Source organism: Protopterus annectens, chromosome 2.part1, assembly GCF_019279795.1.
Source record: "Protopterus annectens isolate FY-2018-M chromosome 2.part1, PAN1.0, whole genome shotgun sequence".
NCBI classification, from domain to species: Eukaryota; Metazoa; Chordata; order Ceratodontiformes; family Protopteridae; genus Protopterus; species Protopterus annectens.
The window spans coordinates 1,533,866,147-1,533,882,297 of record NC_056729.1 but is presented as its reverse complement, the minus strand read 5'-3'; the positions used below and the strand labels follow the sequence as shown (position 1 = coordinate 1,533,882,297).

At 41.0% G+C, this 16,151-nt stretch overlaps 1 protein-coding gene across 3 annotated transcripts in view; it reads left to right on the top strand.

Annotated features, from left to right (window-relative positions):
- Positions 1–16,151, top strand: part of PLCH2 (phospholipase C eta 2) — a 1,923,638-nt gene that overhangs the window by 1,580,003 nt on the left and 327,484 nt on the right. For all 3 annotated transcript variants that reach the window (XM_044062990.1, XM_044062992.1, XM_044062991.1), the window contains exon 14: positions 10,513–10,592. In XM_044062990.1, the coding sequence (XP_043918925.1) occupies positions 10,513–10,592 (80 nt within the window). The remainder of the gene's footprint in view (positions 1–10,512; positions 10,593–16,151) is intronic.

Below are 16,151 nucleotides of genomic sequence, written 5' to 3'. Positions count from 1 at the left end.
GAGATTTAGACTTCTGGCATTGAGCAGCATTACCCTTAGTTTTTCCTTTTTGTGTTCTAGGGTGGTAGGTTTAGAATTTGAGCCTTGCCTAAAAGGCACTATGGGGTGGCAAGAGCCTTTGCCAATATCCAGAATCCCAGGGGTGACAGGTGCAAGCCGTCCCTTAGCGTGGCTTCTCCAGCATGTCATCCCAGGCAGACAGACATTGGATCCCCTTTGAATGACACCAGAGTTTAAGCCAATTGTTAAAGCTGATCATCTTATCTCTGTATTGTGGCATCATTCTTGGTGAAGGTAGGATACTGCTCAAGGTCAGGGTCATACCTGCCTGGGCTACATAATCAGAGAGCTCCTCAATGTCTCTTTTCATGTAGTCACTCAGGTCGTTTACACCAGCGTGGACAATGACTGAGTCATATTTGTACCTGCTGTTGAGAGACCTGAGTGCTTGCGTTATGTGGCGGATTCTCAGGCAGCTTACTGTGACCTTCTCCTTACTCAGTCTGGTGGCGGGACGTCAGTGTGTCTGACTATGGAGTCACCAATGACTAGTGTGTCTGGCATTGTGTTTGGCCTTAAGGGCTGTGACTGTTTGACACTCTGACTGTGAGGTCTATGTGTTGCAGGTGTTGTGTTCTGAGGTGGTGGTTGTTTGGGTGTCTGCTTTGGTGGCCTCTGCTGTTTTGGTAGATTTTTGATCAGAGTATGTCTTTGTGTGTTTATGTGTATGATTTGAGGTTGTGATGGTACTATGTGAGACTGGGTCTATAGTGTGTGTGGTAACCTTCTCCTCCTGACTGGTCTTGCCAGTCCTATGTTGAGAGAGCTCAGCCTCCAGTTTGGCCGTATAGTTGCATCTCTCGCATGTATTTGTGTTTTGTGGGAGGAGGAGAGGGTTGTCTGTGTACATGAGGCGATTGTAACATTGCCTCAATATTGTTCACCAGCTGAGCAGGAGAGGACACTAGCAACTGATCCCTCGACATGCTAGAAGGACTAGACAAAAACTTTAAAAGAGATTCCGGGGCGTGGTGACCGAGAAATGGGGGTTTGCCTTTTGGGGTGCTATCTATAAGAGTGCCGTATCAAGGTAATAAGTACTGTAGGAGCAAGTGCTAGGTTTAACAGATAGAAAAGTCTACTTGGAGTCAAGTAGAGATGATCTTTTTAGGTATTAGAGAAAGTGCTATTAACAGGGATGCTTAAAGGTAAGATTGAAAAGAATGCACTCTGCAGTGTGCACTAGAGAAGTTAGATATGAAAGTAGGTAACTTGAGTTTTACCTGTTTAAAAAGTTAAGGTTTAGTGGAGAGTTACTATTTTTAAAACAGCAAGATGGACTGAAAGGGGTGGTTACTTTTGTATTTTGGTACTATGAAATACTGTAGGATGGCCAATAAATTTAAATAATTGAAGAGGTGGGATTTCAAAAGTGATGGTTTTGTGATTACTCACATAAGCCAGTGAAAGTAGAGAGAAATGAGATATATGGTCAGATTAACATAAGAGGCGGGCAACTAGAAAGACTCAGAACAGAGAGAGCTGTGGTCTCTTTTGAAGTTTTAATATGCTGTTAAACAGAATGCAAGCAAAACACAAGGTAAAGAAAACAAACTACAGTATTCAAAATATAGAAAGGCAATACAGAAATACAAAAAATAACAGCAAACTAACCTTTCCTTCACAGCAAAGTGTAGCAGAGTCTGGATGAGCCTTTCTGGTAAAGCCAATTGTTTAAATTGTTTTAATTGATTAATTGAGCTGCTTATATAAGGGGAGGTCTACTGTGACTTTTATACAAGGATCTGAAGAAGCTGTAATGGTGAAAGTGCTCATCCGTATGTTATAAGTGCACATTCTTGGAATTAAATTTGGAGTTTTGTTCTTACTTCTGCTGTACTCCGCTTCCTTTGTGACTTACATTCTATAGTTATGTCAAGAATCTACATACCAATGTGCAGATTTGCTCCGAGCTACTGCACAACGGCAGCACTTATACTGAACCAACTGATATTGCCGGTATCTTGGCAGACAGGTTTAGTGTAAACTCTACCCCCCTTCACCCCCTAAATGGCCCATCCCAATATCCGAGTAATGCCAAATACCTATTATCACGACTGCACAAGTAGAAACTGCACTGACCAAAGTCAAGAAAAAAAACAAAAAAAAAAAATTCTCTTTTCCCTCCTTTGCTGAACTAGATTAGTCCAGATTTCAGGTTTTGCTGAATTCCGGACTGTGATATAGTTTCCTGTGTTGCCCATATCCTTACTTGGATAGGAGGAAGCTTCTCTGTTCACCAGTGAGAGTGGGGAGCTTTGAGCAGCCTATCTGTCCCTGGAGGAGTGGTCTCAGCCCTGAAACTAGTAGCTTATTGACCGTTCTGGGTCATTTCCTATCTCTTTCAGTTTCCCTGCTTTAGAACCCGTATTTGTGTGGTTTTGCACGATTTTGCGCATAGAGCAGCATCGGGCAGCACCGCTTAAACTGGTTTAAACTATTCCCAGCTCCACAAAGTCTGCTCTTCACTTTTTCCCTTAGAACTGTTCTAAATCTCAAAGTAAGCACTCTATTTTCATTCTAAAGCCCTGCAGTTGCTCGTATAAGTAATCTTATAAGTAAGCACTAATAAACTAAAGAACTACACCCTCTTATACTCCTTTTAAGTACTTGGCTCCCTATTGGTCCTTTTTGATCAGTCAAAAAGTAGTTCCTTATACTATTCTATCATGTCCAAAAGTCAGTTTCGGGTTTACTCTCCAGTCCAGCTGGTGTATCTGGGAATCTTGAGGCAATGTTACAACTGCCTTATGTACACAGTCCACCCTCTCCTCCTCCCAACAAGCTCAAATATATGTGAGAGATGCAACTATATAGCCAAACTGGAGGCTGAGCTCTCGAACCCAATACTGGCGCAGTCAGTCAGGAGGAGAAGGTAACCACACACACCACAAATCCAGTCTGACATAGACCTATTGCAACAGAAAATCAAACACATAAACACACAAAAACATACTCGGAGGCTCTAAATAAAAATCTGCCCAAGCAGCAGAGACCTCCAAGCAACCACTACCCCACAACAATACCCACGTATCACATAGTTTACAAAGTCAATGTGCCACACAGTCACAGCCCTTAAGGCTAAACAACACACCTAATACACTTGTAATAGGTGACTCTATTGTCAGACACACTGACGTCCCACTCACCAGGCTGAACAAGGAGAAGGTCACTGTAAGCTGCCTGTTGGGTGCCAGGATCTGCCACATAACACAAGCACTCAGGTCACTCCAAAGCAAGTACAAATATGACTCCATCATTGTCCATACTGGTGTGAATGACCTGAGACCTACCTCCCTGGACTACATGAAAAGAGACATAGAGGAGCTCTCTGATCATGTAGCCCAGGCCGGTATGACCCTGACCTTGAGTAGCATCTTACCCTCACCAAGAATGATGCCACAGTGTAAAGACAAAATGATCAATTTTAACAATTGGCTAAAGTATTGGTGTCATTCAAAGGGGATCCAGTGTCTGTCAGCCTGGGATGACATGCTCGACAAGCCACATTGCTTCGCTAGGGACGGCTTGCACCTGTCACCCCTGGGCTTTCGAATACTGGCTAAGGCTGTTGCCACCCCCATAGTGCCTTTTTTAGGCAAGGCTCAAAAGACAAACCCACCTCCATAGACAACACAAAGAAAAAGAAACTAAGGGTAATGCTGCTCAACGCCAGAAGTCTAAACCTCAAGATGCACGCACTCGAGGCTCTCCTCAGTATGGAGAATATCCATATTTGTGCAGTAACAGAAACCTGGTTCAAGGCTCCCGAGAGCACCCCAGCACTACCAGGTTATACCTCATACCATGCTTTTTGGCCCCAAAATTCAGACTGAACCACAAAAGGAGGGGGAGTATCCATATTCATCAAAGATACCCACACCTCCAGGTTAGTGGCACTGCATAAAGCATCGGAGACCATTCATGTGCAACTAACAGTGGGCAAAACTGCCTTTCAGTTTGTAGCCTGCTACAGACCACCCTCCCAAACTCAGGAACCCCACTCGGCTTTCCTGAGAACACTGGAGAATATGAAGGTCTCTCCAAACACCATTATATTGGGTGACTTTAACTACCCAAACATAGACTGGGAGCACTACTCAAGCCCCAACACCCTCGCCCAATGGTTCCTAGAATTTATAAACTCAAATGCTATGGAACAACTGGTCACCACTCCCACAAGAGGGGGAAACATATTGGACCTGATCATCACCAACATGGGACTCTATGTTCCATACCAGAGGTATACCCTTCATTGGTAAGATCTGACCATAAATTAATCTCACTGGACATCCATATCCCATCCTCACCCCCAGCCAAGGAAACTACGGTGAAGAACTTCTCAAAAGCAAACTTCACACTTCTCAAAACAAGGTGGAATCCTTCAAAGTCCCCGGGCCAGTGGAAAATATGGCCCAAACCGCAGAATCTTTTACAAACGCTTTCTATGGACACCTACAGGAATGCATGGATCATGCTATCCCAAATAAAACCAAGACTCATTCCTCCAAAGGCAGAAGACCTGTCTGGTGGACCACAGCCATAAATAAGCTATACAACAAAAGGAGGAAGCTACTACATGATAAAGCAAAATCCCAAAAAGGGAAGGCATCTCTGATCAGTACTAGCAAGAAACTACGATCCCTCATAAAATCATCTAAGGCCAGCTTCGAAAGAAAAATTGCACAAGATGCTAAAGATAATCACAAGGCCTTCTTTAGTTATGTCAGGAACCTGGATGGCAACTCCCAGATATGCTCTGAGTTAGTTCAAAATGACAAAAAATACACTGAACCCACAGACATTGCCAACATCCTGGCAGACAAGTTCAGTGCAAATGTCTATCCCAACAGAGTGTAGCCTCCCTGACATCACAGATGAGAGCTGCCCTCTCCAAAGCAAAAAACACAGCATCAATGGGACCAGACAGTGTCCCGGGCTGTGTCTTACATGAACTCCAAGAAGAACTGAACCCTCACATAAAGTTACTGCTCAATCTCAGCCTTACTACAGGATATGTACCCAAGGAATGGCGTACAGCAACAGTGGTCCCACTCCACAAAGGTGGTGCCACAACGGACCCCGGAAACTATCGCCCTATAAGCCTGACTAGCCTGGTCTGCAAAGCTATGGAGTGTATCATCATGAAACTCATAAACAAAGACATTGGGAAACTCCAAACACTGGATCCTACCCAATTCGGCTTTGTTAAGGGCAGATCTTGCCTCTTGAACCTGGTCGACTTCTTTGAAACAGTCACCAAGGCCATAGATGAAGGGAAGGTAGTCCACACAGCCTACCTGGACCTGGCAAAAGCCTTCGACACAATACCCCACTCGGGCATCATAAATAAGCTCACCAGCTTAAATATCAACCCCTATGTCACAAGATGGGTTGCAAACTGGCTCAGGGATAGAACCCACATGGTCAGAATTGCAGGTGCCATGTCAGACTCTAAACCAGTTACAAGTGGCATCCCACAAGGCTCAGTCCTGGGACCTCTCTTGTTTGGTATATATTTCTCTGAGGTACAGGCTAACATGGGAGGACTATGGCTGACCAAGTTCACAGATGACTGCAAACTGGGTGCCATAATCGACTCGCCGACTGACACAAGCATCCTCCAAAAGGGTCTCACAGAGACAGATAACTGGTGCCAGAGCCATGGCCTAAAGCTAAATGCCAAAAAGTGCATAGTCATCCCCTTTGGGAAAAACAAAGTGCCCACAAATTACCACATAGGTGGTAATCCATTAAGTATGGAAGAAGTAATTAGGGATTTGGGGACCCAAGTAGATAGCAATCTCTCCTTTGACAATCACATTGCCAAAGTGGTTAGAAAGACCTTGTATATAGCCCACCTTATCACAAAAGGGTTCACATCTATATCAAGAGAGGTCATTGTGCCCCTCTACTCATCACTCATCAGGCCCATAATTGAATACAATGCCCCATTTGGGATGTACCTTACCCGACACCTGCAGCAACTGGAAAGACCCCAAAAGTACCTCACCAAGATGATCAAGGGACTCAAACAGATGCCCTACGCAGTTAGGCTAAAGAAACTCCAGCTCTACTCAGTTGCTTACCGCCTACTCAGGGGCGATCTGTGCCTGACGTATAAAGCCATGTCCAACCCAGAATTAATGGACATGCTCCACCTCAGGAAATCCAAATACCTTAGAGCTACATGCTCCAGGGACTTAAACCTCAGCACAGAAATAAATAGGACATGCTGGAGGGACAGATTCATAACCCAGAGGCTCCCCTCACTCTGGAACAAAATCCCAATCCATGTTTGGCAGAGTCCCTCAATGACCCTCTTCAAGAGAAATCTTGACGAGTGGATGGGAGATCATAGGTTTACCCCTGGGATCTCTTCTGTGTCCCTACTAGACAGAGGCACAGTAAACTAACCTCAAAAGGGCTATCTTCTGTGACCTACTATACAGAGGCACAGTCAACTAATCTAAAAGGGTGGCAAAAGCCAAACACACTCTAGCTAGGCTTATAAATGCCCTAGGGCAGATAGCCTAGTATCAGTCTATGAACCTATGAACCTATAAGAATACAGCTTCCATGAGGCCAGATAATATACCTGGATGTGTCCTACATGATTTACAAAAGGAACTGGCACCACACCTGAGTGCCCTGTTCAACTACAGTCTCATTTCAGGCTTTGTTCCCACTGAATGGCGCACTGCTACAATCATCCCACTCCACAAAGGGGAGCGACTACTGACCCTGGTAACTACCGCCCCATCAGCCTGATGAACCTGATCTGTAAGGATATGGAGCACATCATTACAGATCTTATAAATAAGGATATAGGGAACCTTCAAACCCTGGACCCCACACAGTTTGGATTGGTGAAGGGCAGATCATGTCTGCTCAATCTGATAGACTTCTTCAAATCTGTCACCAGAGCAGTGGATGAAGGCAAGGCTGTCCACACAGCCTACCTTAATCTAGCCAAAGCCTTCGACACCATCCCCCACTATGGAATCATTGAATGACTCACTAATGTGGGCATTAACTCCTACGTCACAAGATGGGTCACCAACTGGCTCACTGACAGAACCCACATGGTGAAAGTAGCAGACTCCAAATCTGACTACAGGGCAGTTACAAGTGTGAGTCCCACAGGTGTCTGTTCTGGATCCTCTCCTGTTTGGCATCTATTTCTCTGAAGTTCAAGCCAACACAGAGGGACTCTAGGTAACCAAATTTGTGGATGACTGCAAACTGGGAGCTATTATTGATTCTCAAGGTGATGTAGACATCCTACAAAAAGGGCTCACTGAGACCAACAGCTAGTGCCAAAACCATGGCCTTAGGCTCAATGATAAAAAGTGCATCGTCATTCCTTTCAGAAAAAACACAGTGTCCACAAACTACAATATTGATGGTAACCCATTTAACTCCAAAGGTGTGATAAGAGATCTAGGGACACAGGTAGATAGCAACCTCTCCTTTGACAACCATTTTCCCACTGTCATTAGAAAGTCATTCTACATGGCACATCTCATTACAAAAGGTTTCTCATCCAGGAAGAAAGAAGTCATAATCCCTCTATACTCATCCCTCATTAGACCCGTTATAGAGTACAATGCCTCATTTGGCATGTACCGCATTAGACACCTCCAACAGTTGGAGAACCCACAAAAGTTCCTCACAAAGAGGGTCTTAGGACTCAAACACATGCCTTATACAGAAAGATTAAAAAAATCTCCAGCTTTACTCTGTCTCATATCGCGTATTTAGAGGTGATCTCTGCTTGACATACAAAGCCATGTCTGACCCAGTATTGCTAGACATGCCTCATCTAAAAAAGTCGCGATCCCTCTGTGCCGCACTCTCCAAATACATCAACCTCATCACCACATTAAACAGAACCTGTTGGAGGGACAGGTTCCTAACCCAGAGACTTCCCATACTCTGGAATAAACTTCCCATTCACGTCAACCAAAGCACCTCATTAGCTCTCTTCAAGAAAAATCTTGACTAGTGGATGGGTAATAGGAAATTCACCCCAGGGATCACTTCAATAGCTTTGTTCGATAGCGGCACAAGGAACAAACATCTGGCAGCCAGATGATTGGGATATTCTTGGGCTAGGCTTGCATTGTCTGCAGGGCCATTAGCCTAGTACTAACCTATGAACCTATGAAAAATTAAAGTTGTAAAAGTAAGAATCAAATGGAGTGATCAGAAAATAGAATGTCAAGATTCTTTATGGAGATAGGTAATGGATAAATTAGCAGTTCCATGAAATATGCCGTATAAAAAGAAAAGTGATAGAATACGTTTACATTGTCTAGAAGAAGAAGACATGTTTTTGAAAAGTAAATGAGTGTAAAATATTTATGGGGGAACAAAGTCAAGAAGACTTTCTCAAAGATATAAAAGAAATGGATAAAATCAACCTGCTTGTAATTAAATATGGATATTATAAGAATAGATGTAAAGAATATGTTAAAAGAATAGATAAAAAGTTATTTTATCTTATATTTATATGGCTTATATGGAATGAAAGAATAAATGAAATTATGTTTAATGGTAAATGGATTTTAGCAACAATATTAATTAAAATCAGATACTTATAGAAAAACGCGTGTGGGTCTAGTAGGGATGAAAATTTAGTATGATTGTAAAGGAAATTATGAATACATGTAGAGAGATTTGTATATTTATATATCTGTACATATGTAAATACTTGTAAATATGAAAATATGTTGTAAATAAGACTTATTTTTGTGTATAACTAAAGGACCCCTACTCTTTTTGATAATTGCTGTGGGATCTTTAACATCTACCTGTGCTACCACCAACTAAGGCAGATGGGAACTCGGTCTAATGCCTCACCTTCCAGCTTTGTTGTTAACTAAAGTGTTCCATAAAATACTCATTGGTAAGTATTTTAGTATTTGCAATAAACCCTGAAATGTATGAGTGATGACTTGTAGTCTTGCTATATGCTTCATATATTTTGTATAATAGATTTTTGTACAATTTAAATTGCATTAAATGATAATTTCATTGCCATTTTTCTAGATTATAATTTAGAAATGCCAGTGCTTCTTTTTGAAAACACTAAAATACAGTAATTGTATAAGTTAGTAAGTATGGGAGTTACTAACTTAATTTTTTAATGCGGTATTTCTTGCCAGAAGTGTTTCACATTCCTTCACTCTTGAATGTCTTATTTGTTGTCATAGATATCTGATTTATATTCTTATCTTTATAAGTTAAATTTTTGAATATTACTGCATCCACTTTGTTTATAAATATTTTCCAAGTTATGTTTAGGAACAGCAAATAGATGAAAACAAAAAATTATGAAGTAAGCTCCAGATCCACAGCTAAGTTTATTATGGAAAAAACACAGAAAAACAGGAACTTTAATGTGAATCATAGAATGCCAGTGATTATATATCAACTAAATGTTAATATAAGAGACTACATTGTAACTAATTGTAATACATGGTACTTTAACAGCTCCATGTATTCTGGATGTAGAGAAAAGAAGTGCAGGAATACAAAGTCATTTACAGCTTTAAATGCAGTAAAGCACAGTACTGTCTCACAGACACTAGGGAAAAGTGTCCACCTGAGGAGCTAATGGCTTTAAACACTGGCAGACACATTGCTTTGTGAGACATTTTAATTGTGACAAAACAAAGTATCTAATAGCTTTTAAAGCTGTTATACTTCTCTGTGCTTTTCTTTGGTTGCCAGCCGACTGCATGTATGGTCTAGTATCAGACTAGGGCAAAACACCAATTAGAGGAACGTAAAGCTTGTTAAGCACCTTTCTAATGTTAGAATGGTGCTTAATAAGCTTGTGTTTTTTCCCAGTTTCAGAGAATAATTGCAGTGTTACATGTACTACAGTTGTTTAATGCTAGCAGCAGCATTCCTCTCAAGCTGTTTATCAGCCCTTAATAATGGTATACATTTATACTTGTGGAGTTGTGTTTCTGTCATTGTACTTTTGTTATATCAACTGAGATTTCAGAATGTCTGCTTGCATCATTGTATTAATTATAAATGAAGAGTTTGTGTATTCAAAAATCTTGAGCTTGTTCTATTGTAAATTCTCAGTCCATTGTATGTGATCACATCACCTCTGTGTTGTAATGTTTTTGGTAGTACAACATGTAACTTTTCTCATTCTCATATGCTGTCGCTTTGGAAATAGAGCAGCCTCCAATGAAGCAGGACTGCTAGTTTTATAACTGAGCCTTTACTTTGCATGATGTAAAAAGGGCACACAGCAAATTAGCCTCATAGACTGCTTTATATCATTGTCTGGGCATTGTGTTCATACCCCCATATTATAAGCTATTTCTAGCTCGATGGCACTCCTGAACAATTCTATTTTTAATTTGTTTTTAATCTTCTGGGAAACCTAAAGCAATAAACTGAAACAGTTTTATTTTTTTTTAACAGAAAAAATCAGGAAAGCAAAAAAAATCCTCAAGTTTAGAAGATGATGAAGATGATCAAGACAAGGGATCAATACACAACAGGTACTATGGTGTCATATGAAAGAATGAAGGGTAAAGAGTGCTGCTGAATATTCTGGGTTGCTCTGGAGAACAATAAATAAGGCCCTGAACAGAGTTATGAAGAATATTAAACTCCTCAGGCCCATTCTATACATACATTACATCAGCATAACTGTCAGAACGCATTTTCCCCCTAACCATTTGCATTTTATGTGGGTAATTTCTTAATAAAAAGTTTTTAAGGACACAGTCAGATCATTTTAGTGTATTCCTCCCTTATCTCACCATAAAGATGACATAAGAATGTATCCAGAGATTTTAATGTGTTATCCCTTTGCTGACATCTCTAAGGATTAAGCTCACCATGAGCATAAATTATAGTATTTGACAAAGGTTTTCCTTTAAAATGGGGGTGAAGTGGGGTAAAGTTTGCACTAAACCTGTCTGCCAAGGTATGGGCCATATATGTTGAGAATCACAAGAACAAACTGGAGAAAAATGTGTAATGCTGTGCATAAGGTAAGTGAAAAGGAGCCAGATTACGACAGACTTGCTCTTGGTATGTAAATGACTTATACCAGTGTAGGCCGATCTATTTTGCAGGCCTGTCTGCCAAGGTATGGGCCATATATGTTGAGAATCACAAGAACAAACTGGAGAAAAATGTGTAATGCTGTGCATAAGGTAAGTGAAAAGGAGCCAGATTACGACAGACTTGCTCTTGGTATGTAAATGACTTATACCAGTGTAGGCCGATCTATTTTGCAGGCTTACAGTGGAGAAAATCATTCACAGTGAGACCAGTTCTTTTAGAATTAGGCTCAAATTGTGACTGTGTACTATTAAACTTAGTATCATGGACGTCATGACTTGGGACATCTCATGGCCAAATAGTGTATCCGCAGCAGTACCATAAGACCTCACAAGTTACAGTGGTTAGCAGCATTTCAGGACATCAGTGGTGGCATTACTATGCTCAGTAATAAGGCAGTGTGACGTAGCTAGTGGCACTGCTAGGTAACAGGAAACAAAGTTCAGCGTTTCATCAATGGATCTGTCATTTTTTTTCCAAAGCTTTATAGATCAGTGCAAACAAGATAAAGTGCTGCAATAAGTAAACAAAGAAAAATAAAGAAAGAATGATACATGAAAGTCTTCTTATTATAAGCAATATATCATAAGACAGCTGTCACTGAATATGTGCAACACTTGTTCACAGCTTGTATAGGGTGTTCTGTGCAGTACGTTAAAATAAAGAATTTGTTCAAAATGCTTACGGTTTTAAGGCATCTCTGCAATTTGTGCTCATAAAGAGCCATCTGTTTAACAGTATCATCCCAGATAATTTTCCATGATTTAAAGATAGTTGTTAGTTCCATGCTAATTAGTAATGCAAGCCATTATCAAAGTCTGTGAGGCTGCATCTGGTACCCTCTCTCAGATGTGATTTTTCATAGGGCAATTCCAATCCATGATCAAATAATCTATACCTGGCTGTAACCCTTTCATGCAAGTGTTTAGATTAATCATTTCATAATCATTCAGTTTGGAATGCGAGTCTTTTTGTTTCACTTTGTCCTGCTGCCTGCTGATCATCAGCCCCTTCATGCCAATCAGCTGATTCATTCCCCATCACCTTGTTAGATGAGGGTCAGCTGGCAGGCATGGGAAACACCATCATTTTGGTAGCCACCCGTGGTGCTTCAGTTTATTTTTTTGCTATGTCCTACCCTTCTGTATCTATTTGCCCAGCAGCAGCCCATGGGTGGGGCATGCAAAAGACATCACTGCTGAACCAACCCTCATGTCTGAAGAGCAGGAGGACTACACCATCTCACTCACAGGAGACATCATGTGGTTATTTTCCCAGTCTTCACCAGGACAATCAACTTGCATGTGTGTGTCCCTGAGCATGTGCCCCTCACCTTATTGGATGTACACCACCATCCTCCCTGCTTGTGTAGTCAAGTGCTAAAGCTACTGGTTGAACCTGGGATGCCTGGGCCATAGTTAATGCTTTATCCCTCTATGGCACCAACACAGGTGCTTAGAATGGAAATATTGCCACATGTTTATCAACTTATACTGACAAAAGAGTCATTCTAGTGGTATCTCCAACAGCCTAAGAGCATTTTCTAGTCACATCTCTTTACACAATCTACCACAAATTCATTCCATTTTCCCTAAGACATTTAAACTTACCCAGTGATTTAGAATGTAAATATGTAATAATTAATTACAGAGCATGGGCTTAGAGATACCATTCAGTAACAAAATCCAGCTGTTGGTGTTTCCTATCAGATGCTGAAATAAATAAGCTGATCTCAGCTGCAGGTACTGTCAGAATGGGAGACTGACTTATGCAGAATCCCCCAAGCACTTACAATAATTGGCTAAAGCCCTTATATGTCACATGAATAGATCTGTAAAGTAATCTATTCCCAAGGAGATCCAATTCTGCCAGTGTAGCAGAAGTGTTAATCTTGCCCTACAATCCCCAGAATCAGATTGCCAATGAGTCTTTTCAATAAAAAATATTATGCCCCCCCCCCCTTCCAGGTCCTTGATCCATTTCCTGCTCTCCAGGCTAGACATACTTTGCTGTGCATGAAAGACTGGTGAATCCTATAGTAGCCTAAGGGGCTAGAGGAGGGATTGTGTATACAGTATTTGGCAAATAGGGCTACAATGGCCTATAAAAGAAAATCAGGTAGTGGTAGCCAGCCTACTTTACATGATGTGGTTGATTTTTTCTTCAATTTTCTAATTGGTTGGCCTTCCTACATATTCCTAGATATTACTTTCTGATGGGAAGGGAGTGTGGCATTGTTGCTGTAGATGCCTAATGATGTACAAGTGCTAGGGCAAGCATACTTTTTTAACAACGTTCAATTTTGCCAAAATGGAGTTGGAGACCCTTCCATCTTATAGTGCCACAGAACAGATCACCCAAAAAAGATTTACTGGTTCACCCTAGGAGCTGTTTGAAGTCATGGATCATTCTAATTCTCACATAAGTAAATTCATTTACAGTATCAATGCCTAAACATGACTGAAGGAGCAGTTACCTTAAGCATGTACATGCAAAAGAGAGATAACCATTTTGTTTAAACTGACATACAGAAATAGTTTTCAAATGTATTCCATGCTCTAGAATTTGTGGAATGTGCATGTCAGGGTCACTCAACGAGGTTATCCCAATTATGTGCAAACGAAAAGGAGATAACAAACTAACTGTGTGAAAAGTGAACCCCAGCTTTCTGCACAAAAGATGAGCATGCTACCTGTTGAGCTCCTCAGACTGTTTAGTTTCATTTATTTTCATAAATGATATAGGCACTCGTATCAGTATTTCTGTAGTAGTTCAGAAAGCCTTCTATCTGACTTATCCAGTTTCCAAAGGCCTATCCTCTAGATGAAAAGAAGCCTTAATCCCTTTTACTCCTAACTCATTGGATTCATTGTTATATATAATGCCATTTTGGCATGTATTTGAGTAAATATATCACTCAACTTAAAAGACTTCAAAGATTCCTAACTAAAAAGATCAGTGTCCTCAAAAATCTTAGCCATCAGGACAAACTGGTAGCCCTCCTCTAAGAACCACTTGTACCAGTATAAACTGAAACCCAAACAGAAAAAAATATTGGCCGAACAAGGTGAAGAAGCAAAACAGCAAGAATAAAACTTCAAATTGAGTGTATAAACCTTTTATTTCAATGCTTTGTCTCTAGGACTTCTTCAGAACAAATGAGTAACCAAAATAAAAAAAACACTCCATTTCAATACACTTTGCAATAACAGAATTCACACATTATTCAATAATTCAATTCAATAACTGAATAATGTAACTGTTTTGCTGCTTCATCTTGTTGGGCCAGTATTTTTACAAAGTCTTCCATTGGGATGTTTCTATCCTTTTGAGTCATGAAACATGTGATCCTCTTTAATCATTCATGGAACAAATGATTCCTCGAATACTTAGTTAAAGGAATCAAACCTTCATCGGTAGATAAACAAAACATATTGGCATGATAAATTCATAGCCCAGTGAATTCCCACACCTCTGTAACAAAGTTCCAGTGCATATCAAGCTGAGTGGCACCCTGCCTCAAAGTCTCTCGAAAGGTCATCTTTTATTGCCTTCCTTGAAGATGAAGAGAACTTCTGGCTACAAATTACTGATTGTGCTTATAATGGTATGTAGAATGATAGCCTAGTACTCACCTATGAACCTAAGGCTGTTGTACTTTTCTTTTTGAGATTATCCAGGTTTTTTCCACCATGGGTATACCTTGTTGCATTCAGGTGATGTGTTGGGAGTGGGTATAAGTTATAGTTCCAGTAGATGGGTAGTCTCTGGTAATTTAGCTTCTTGTTTACCTGTAGTGTCTCACAGCTGCAGTGTCCTTACAGACTTTTTGAACCACAGACATAGAAGCTGACAACATTTCTTGTATGGGATTCATAGGTAGGAAGGCTATTGGCCCTAGGCCTGTATAAGCCTAGCCAAAAAGGTACCCTGGCTTTCGCCACCCAAGAAAATTATTTTCTTGTGTCCCTGTCAAGCAGAGACACAGAAGTGCTCCCTGGGGTGAAATTCCTATCTCCCATACAGTCATCAAGATTTTTCCTGAAGAGTGCTAATGAGGAGCTTTGTTTGATATAGATACGTAGTTTGTTCCAGAGTATGGGAAATCTCTGGGACAGGAATCTATCCCTCAAGCATGTTCTGTTTTTTGTGGTGACAAGGTTTAGGTCCCTAGAGCATGTAGCTCAGAGGGATTGGGATTTCTTTAAGTGGAGCATGTCCAACAGCTCTGGGTTTGACATAGCTTTGTATATTAGGCAGAGATCACCTCTGAGTAGGCGATATGCGACGGAGTAAAGTTGGATGTTTTTGAGATGATCTGCGTAGGGCATCTGTTTGAGGCCGGTAATCCTCTTTGTGAGGTATTTCTGCGGCCTTTCCAGTTGTTGTAGATGTTTTGTGAGGTACATACCAAAAGGGGCACTGTATTCTATAATGGGTCTAATGAGTGACGAGTAGAGGGGAACAATGACCTCTTTTTTTCTTGGATGAAAAACCTTTTGTGCTGAGGTGTGCCACATAGAAGGATTTCCTGATAACTGTGGCAATGTGATTATCAAAGGAGAGACTACTGTCAACCTGTCTCCCAAGGTCTCTTATCACACTTTTGGTGTTAAGTAGACTACCACCTATGTGGTAGTTCATGGGTACAGAGTTTTTACCAAAAGGGATGACAATGCATGTTTTGGCATTGAGCTTGAGGCCATGCCTTTGACACCAGGCATCTGTCTCAGTGAGACCATTTTGTAGGATGTCCACATCATTAGGAGTTTTGATTATGGCTCCTAGTTTGCAGTCATCTGTGAACTTTGTTAGCCAAAGACCTTCTGTGTTAGCCTGTACTTCAAAAAAGTAGATACCAAACAGGAGATGACCCAGGACTGAACCCTGTGGTACTCCACTTGTCACTGGTCTGAAGTCAAATTTGGAGTCTGCTACTTTCACAGTGTGGGTTCTGTCAGTGAGCCAGTTGGCAACCCATCTTGTGA